Raw genomic sequence first — 6,820 nt, forward strand, 5'->3', positions numbered from 1 at the left:
CAAGTAATTTCGGCCGGAAAAAGTACTTAAATTTTGCAGCGTGTCAAAATTAACCCTAGTAAATCTTTGTGGGCGGGATATGGCTGGTGAGAGTTTGAACCGAGAAAACCAAAACAAGGCATAGTATGTTCCATCACTGCACGTACAGGGTCCCCATGCCATCGCTTTCGTTTGTTCGTGCAAAAAGAAATCATGGTCACCACTTATCCACCCCTGATGCTTCACGGCCGTCCGCCATTCGTTTGTGTATAAAGGGGAAACAACGCGACGAGCTAGTGCAAAGAATGCTGCTTCGCGCGCCCCGACAAAAGCTAATACAACACGACCTCACGACCTCTTGGGCACTTGGCCGCATTGCTTGACTGGGTAGCACTGACAGCGACGCCCGGGAATCGTCATTATCCGTTCCGGCCGTGAGGTAAAACCTCGTGTTTCTGCTGACTTGGTGAGTACGTAGCTTAGACCACTCATCCTTTATGATTGCACGGCAGCCAAAATAAAACCTGCACGTACTCAAGAAGAAAGAGCGTTTGGCATTGAGATGGATTATGATAATTAAGTTTTTTCAATCGGTTTTTGACTATTTTTTGTTTGGTTAACCAACTTATTTTTGTTTTTATGTGTATTTTAACAGCAGATCATAAAATAATTCAGTGCGGCACAGATCAGCAATACAAACTAAACCTCAGACGAAGAGATATTCGTTTCATGGTGTGTACTCCGTGCTTTGAAATCTTCTTTTCATCGAAGGGAAGCTCTTTATCCCCCCTTAGTCACTATCACATGCCCCTGTCAACGGTCGAGATCTATCTGATGCGCTGTTATAGTAGTCTTGCAACCAGTAGATCGCAAGTCATGCAACTTAATTCATAAGTTAGCTTTCTATATCTCGTATTGCCGTGTTTTTCTTTGACCCGCGTATTGCAGTGGTTTTAATAACAATATACTTGTTTATTGTAGTTGCTACAAGTGCTTGGCTAGTTGTTTTGTTTCCAATCATAGGTTTAAAAAAACAAGATGGTATGCTACAGATCTTTTGGCGGAAAAGATAGGAACATTTTTTTTGTTCTACAGCTATCGTTGTACAACATATTTTAATTCACTCTGGCTATCAAATAGAAAATTTCTTTTGTAGTTTTGTTTGTCTCAGAAGATTTCAGAGTGCACACATCACAGCAGCCGTGACTTTTAGTACTGCCTTTGATTTATTATAAGTGCCACTGATTAAGTACAAAGTTGTACTGTAAAATACTTCCCCATTTCACAAAGGTTGGCGTATTTTGTTTCGTTAAGACAAAGCTTTCACCAATTAAAACTCTATTGATATGCGTTTTTTCATACATGAAATTTATATTAATGTATTCGTCTTTAAAAGTTCTTACTAATGATCATGACTTCGTCTCATATAACTTACTCCCTCCGTTCCACAACTCTTATCAAAATATTACATGTATCTAGACGTGTTTTGGGAATAGATAGATCCATTTTTGGCAAATTTGGGACAAAATTTATGAAACGGAAGGAATACATATTAATAGAGTAATTTTTGGTCAAAATTTTGTCTTAACAAAACAAAATACGTCAACTTTGTGAAACGGAGGAGCAGTTTATTTCTGCTTTCGGACAAATCACCTTTATTTATATAGCCGAAGTGAGGAACGAAATTATTAATATTAAAATGGAGACTTGTCTGCCAATCCATTAAAGTCGATAATCACCATCATTGCGTGGAAGCTAACGACTGATTGTTCTCCATTCAATTAATTTTTCTTGGCTTGTGTTCCCAAACGGAAAAAAGAGGCGAGCTTGCAGAGGGGATAAACTCCAAGGAACATCCCTCTCAATCCCACTGTTCTTCCATGGATTCTTCCAGGTGAGAATTAAGGAAAGGAATCGCATCCCTCCCGCGCATCTCGCGTGTGTGATGCGCGTATCCTCGACTGCGGCGCTGCGGCGATGGATTTTCCGTGGCTGGACCTGCCCTTCACCTTCCTGACGCTGCTCCTCGCGACCCGGCTCGCCTACGACTACTACGGCGTCGTCGCCGCGACCTTCGCCGGCAGCTTCTCCCTCCAGATCTTCCTCTTCTACTGCTTCGCCCGCTGGTACCGCTACACCATGGACGCGCGCGCCGATCTGCAGGCCCCGTCGACGTCGTCGCGGCAGCATGACGACGACGACCCGCCCGTCCTGACGCCGCTGGTGGAGACGACGGCTGCGGCAGGAGCTGGCGCGGCCGCTGCCGCGGGCGCCTTGCTTGCCAACCGGTGCCTGGCCTTCTTGTTCATGGTGTTCGTCCCGCTGATCATCGTCGTCTTCGAGCGGAGCCAGGCGGACGTCGTGGCCTACGCGCTCTGCCTGGCCAACATCGTCGTCATGGTCGTCTGGCTCTCGCCGACCTCGGCGAGCAGCTCGATGTCGGCCGCCAAGTCGTTCCTGAGGCTCAGCGACGACGAGGACGACGACAGCGGCAGCGGCAGCGGCGGGGCCGGCGCCGAGGACGACAAGTGCTGCGTCTGCCTCGGCAGCATGCGGGAAGAGCAGGCGCTCCGGGACCTGCCGCGGTGCGGGCACCGGTTCCACGACAAGTGCATCGGCAAATGGCTCAAGGGGCACCCGACGTGCCCGGTGTGCCGGGCGTTCGCCGTGCCGCCGCCGGTCGGGTACACCGATGACTCTGTTAGCCCTGTCTAGCTTTGTTACTGTTCTGCATCCACAGTTTAACCAAAGAAAATCAAACGCTTGTAATGGTTAATAGTTGGGGAATTTCTTGATGATGTGATTTTGTGACGAATTGTTTGTGTCTACCGGAAATGTTAGTTGTACCAGAAAAGTAGTAACCTGTAAAAAGGATTGTCCTGCAAAAAGAAAAATATAGAAATGGTTGCAACTTTTTCTCCCGCTGAAGATTGTGATAACCAAGTCTTGCTTCCTTTTTTACATGAACTCTTCCTTGTTTAGTCCTCAAAAGACAAAGAAAATAGAATCTTGTGCATACAGCATACAGGGCGCTCCGATTTTTACATGATATCATGCAGAACATTACTCGATACTTTGTTACTTTTTGGGAGAAGATCTAACTTTATTGCTCAATGAAACCAACTGCATCACATGGAATAAATTAAAGACTAAAATACACCATTAGTCCATGAACTCGGCAAAAATGAACACTTTAGTCCACGAATTCGGAAAATGCACACTTAAACCCTTAAACTGGGACTACTGTGTCACTTTAGTCTAAAACGGTTCGGCGAAGCTTAAATACGCCACGTGACCACCACGTCAGCGTCGACCAGGAGGACTGCGGGCTGCTACTCGATTTTCTCAGGATTTTTTTGCAAAATCACCATGCCCGAACCGCTCGTGAGGGGCAAGGTGGCTGCGCCCAGACGGGGATTCTAGGGCCCTGAGAAACATGCCGTTGCCGCCGCTGCCGCCTAAGTTTGCTATCAAGCCCACAATGTTCAATTTTGACAAGAGGACGCTGGTGAAGGGGTCGCTGAAACCGACGTGGCGGGATTAAGTCTCGCCGAACCGTTTTTGGACTAAAGTGACACAGTAGTCCCAGTTTAGGGCTTTAAGTGTGCGTTTTCCGAATTCGTGGACTAAAATGTTCATTTTTGCCGAGTTTATGGACTAATGGTGTGTTTTACTCTAAATTAAAGATAGAAAAAAGAACACCACATATCCTGGTACAACTGAAGTTGAATCGACATTCTTCCACATTGTTCTCTAGCTCCACCTTTGGCATCATGAAATTTCCCTCAAAAGTTCTGCGCTGCTGCATGAGCCGCCCACTCTAAGATGTGAGAACTTAAATGTTGAGAATATGCCAACTGGGTATCCTAACAATGGGACTTGTTGACCCAAGTAATCAGCGGCATACCAAGAAAGGTGAGTTTGGGCTTGCGTTGCGAGTCCCAGAGCGGAAGGCTTGGCAGATTTGCCATAGGCCTACCTATCCATCTAGGATACGAACACAATTTGTAACCCTGTCTGGCTGTCTATGTATAGACCGGTGAGTGACTCCGGACAGGGTAAGACACATTATGGCCTCTATGTTCAGATTAATACAACCAAGGTAAGACGTAGCCACGTAGGTCTATAACTCCACCCTCGCTGGATTGGAACGGTCAATCCATGAGACTTCAATTTCATGCTTCGTGTTGTCACCATCATCGAGACATAACCGATAAGGACACACAAAACTAACAAAAACTAACTTGAACTTCACTCCGATCCATATGTTGACCCGTGGGCTGTGGTCCCTCGCTTCCCAGAACCAGATAGGTCACGAGAGGTGAGGGAGTCAGTGGAGAACACAGGAGCAAATTAAGGCGGGGTTCTTCTCTTTCACGCCTATGCTTTGTTACCTACTCTTGTTGCAAAGTAGTATCCAATATACACTATAACAAAACGATACGCCTTTTTATCTCTGAGCCAAGCCCATCTCCCTCCTCTCTTCTCCCCTTTCGTTTGCCCCACCCATCTCATGGACAACCACATCTCCTCCGTTCGGTGGGTGGTGGCATGGAAAAGCAGGTTGCAAAAGTGTGTGGATTTGTCTACAACCAAAGCTGAATTGGATTTATTGCAGCAATAGAGGCAATCAAATAGCTATTGTGGTTGAAACGGTAAGTGTTGTGTTGTGACAAACAAAGTGTTATCCACCTGAGTAAGAACACATGTTTTCATTCAAGGTCAAAGCATACTTACGTTCAGTATCATTGGATTAGAGATGTTCGGTATCAATATCATTGTTTTGCAAGTTGCAATGGGTGCTGATATGTTGACAAACTTGCTAACTATAGGTAAACTCGAAGTATGCCACCAACTTGCTGGCATCACTGCAAAAGGTAGTAAGGCCCTCCATGATGTTGGGAGAGGGAGTTTGTTGAGACATCCCTCCCTTCCACATGGAGGTGCGGCTATGGCCCAACAAAGACGCCACAAGCCCGGTGCTTGTGAACCGTTGATTTTAGTCGCATTCAACGGTGAGATTGCTCACCTGTTGAAAACGGGTGAAGAGAGAAAACCTAGCCACCTAGGTTCAGTTGGTGGCTACCATTGTGAGCAATAGAGGAACACAAAGTAACATTACAACCTTTTGGAAGAGAGAAAGAAGAAGAAAAGGTGATTTCTATATCTCTCTAGATTTGTTGGCCCGACATAGGTTGTCTTCAAGTTGTTGATTGAAGGCTCACGTGTTTGAATATACTTCAAACTTGGTGAGCTTGTTATTACTTTCCTTGAGAAATTTGATCTAGTTAGATTGTTTGAGTATTGGGTCCGTGGAACATCAGATATGAGAGGAGATCCTAATCCGACCATTCTCATTTTCACCTAGCTTACTCGTTTAACCCTTGAAATTAACGTAAAACTCCACTATAACACAAATTTGCTAAGTAAGACCGCATACATTTCTAGTTTCGAGTCATAGACAGCTGACAATCAGCAAAATACTTCTTTTTGTTCGTTTGAACTAGTGTGCAGGTACTTAATTAACCAAGTCTAACCTTCTAAACTATAAATAAATACTAATGTCATTTTCGTGGCGGTAAACGCTCCTGATGCATGTATACCCCCTCCGAAGCTACTACAAGTCAACGCCAAATTGCTGAGAGCTTCGACTAAAAATTGTCGCAGCGGAACGCTAAAAAAAATGCACAAACTAAGTCACTGCGGACGTAGCATCGATCTATTCATATCCCTCTTCGCATTCTCTACCTACGCTACGGGCGAATCGCTTGAAGCAGAAGCAGCTAGCTAACGCCATGGCTTCTTTTGGACCGACGAGTTTGCCAGGTTCAGAGCATCAGCACCACACGAACAAAGCGACGGTGATCTTCAGCTACACCTGCGTCGCTCTCACGAGCACGGCGCTCTTCTCCGTCCTCTTCTTCTTCTGCTACCAAGTCCGCAACCGAGCGCCGGTCGCCGCGGCCGGCGCGGGGACCGGCCCTGGCCAGGGGGCTCGCCGTGGCAGCGTGGACCTCGCCAGGCTGCCGGAGTTCGCATATACCCCGTCCGCGGGGCACAGCGCTAGAGGAGGGAGCGGCGGCGATGGCGCCCAGTGCTCCGTGTGCCTCGGCACGGTGCAGGCAGGCGAGATGGTGCGGCTGCTGCCCTTGTGCAAGCACCTGTACCATGTAGAATGCATCGATATGTGGCTGGCGTCGCATGACACTTGCCCCGTTTGCCGCTCGGAGGTTGAGCCGCCGGGGGACGGAGAGCCCGCAGTGACGGTGGAGCAGCTGCCGGTGTAGCGCGCTGACCGGCCGGTCGTGGAAGTGGTTCTCCGGCAAGGTGCATGTAATTAATTTGTTCTTTCTGCTTCCAAAAAAAAGATTAGTTTTTACTCTGCAGCTTGTCAACTGTATGTTACTGTAGTTCTTCTTATCCGCTAATACAGCTTGCAGTTGCAACTTGTAAATAACATTGTACACGAAAGAATTGTTTTTGAGTCCAACAGATGTTTCAAGATCACAACTTATGTAGTACATTAATGTTTGCAAGTTACCGATTAATCAACAGAACACTGATATTTTTATTTCATCTGCTGGTAGTTGTTGTCAGCAGCAGCTCCATTATTCATCATCTGATTGCGTTTGAGTCACCAGATCAATCTTTTACTTCTAGAAGAGAACGTACTAGACCAACCCCCGAGACTGTGCGAGCTACCATTTTTGAAAAATGCATTATCATTAATTATATGAAGCTTATGAAATAAGTTTACTGCCATACAATTTTAAAATAGTCAACCATACATTCACATACACATTTGACTATTTTTTTGCACTAGTAAAGATTGGGCTCTTTA

General features: G+C 46.1%; 2 protein-coding genes across 4 annotated transcripts; both read left to right on the forward strand.

Moving 5' to 3' along the window:
• Positions 1 to 268: 268 nt before the first annotated feature.
• LOC100826611 (E3 ubiquitin-protein ligase Os06g0535400) lies at positions 269 to 2,907 on the forward strand. Of its 3 annotated transcripts, none has more exons than XM_024457793.1 (2): positions 269 to 418; positions 635 to 2,907. In XM_024457793.1, the coding sequence occupies exon 2, from the start codon at positions 1,957 to 1,959 to the stop codon at positions 2,692 to 2,694; it is 738 nt and encodes a 245-aa protein (XP_024313561.1). In that variant the 5' UTR covers positions 269 to 418; positions 635 to 1,956; the 3' UTR covers positions 2,695 to 2,907. The 3 variants fall into 3 exon arrangements, with proteins under 3 accessions (XP_024313561.1, XP_003560699.1, XP_024313562.1); XM_003560651.4 differs by having other exon boundaries at positions 283 to 418; positions 638 to 2,907; XM_024457794.1 differs by having other exon boundaries at positions 286 to 445.
• Positions 2,908 to 5,590: 2,683 nt separating this feature from the next.
• On the forward strand, positions 5,591 to 6,550 carry LOC100834388 (RING-H2 finger protein ATL39). The gene has a single exon (XM_003563757.3). The coding sequence runs from the start codon at positions 5,775 to 5,777 to the stop codon at positions 6,264 to 6,266; it is 492 nt and encodes a 163-aa protein (XP_003563805.1). The 5' UTR covers positions 5,591 to 5,774; the 3' UTR covers positions 6,267 to 6,550.
• The last annotated feature ends 270 nt before the right edge of the window (positions 6,551 to 6,820 follow it).

Source organism: Brachypodium distachyon, chromosome 1 (genome assembly GCF_000005505.3).
Source record: "Brachypodium distachyon strain Bd21 chromosome 1, Brachypodium_distachyon_v3.0, whole genome shotgun sequence".
In the NCBI taxonomy this organism is placed as follows: domain Eukaryota; kingdom Viridiplantae; phylum Streptophyta; class Magnoliopsida; order Poales; family Poaceae; genus Brachypodium; species Brachypodium distachyon.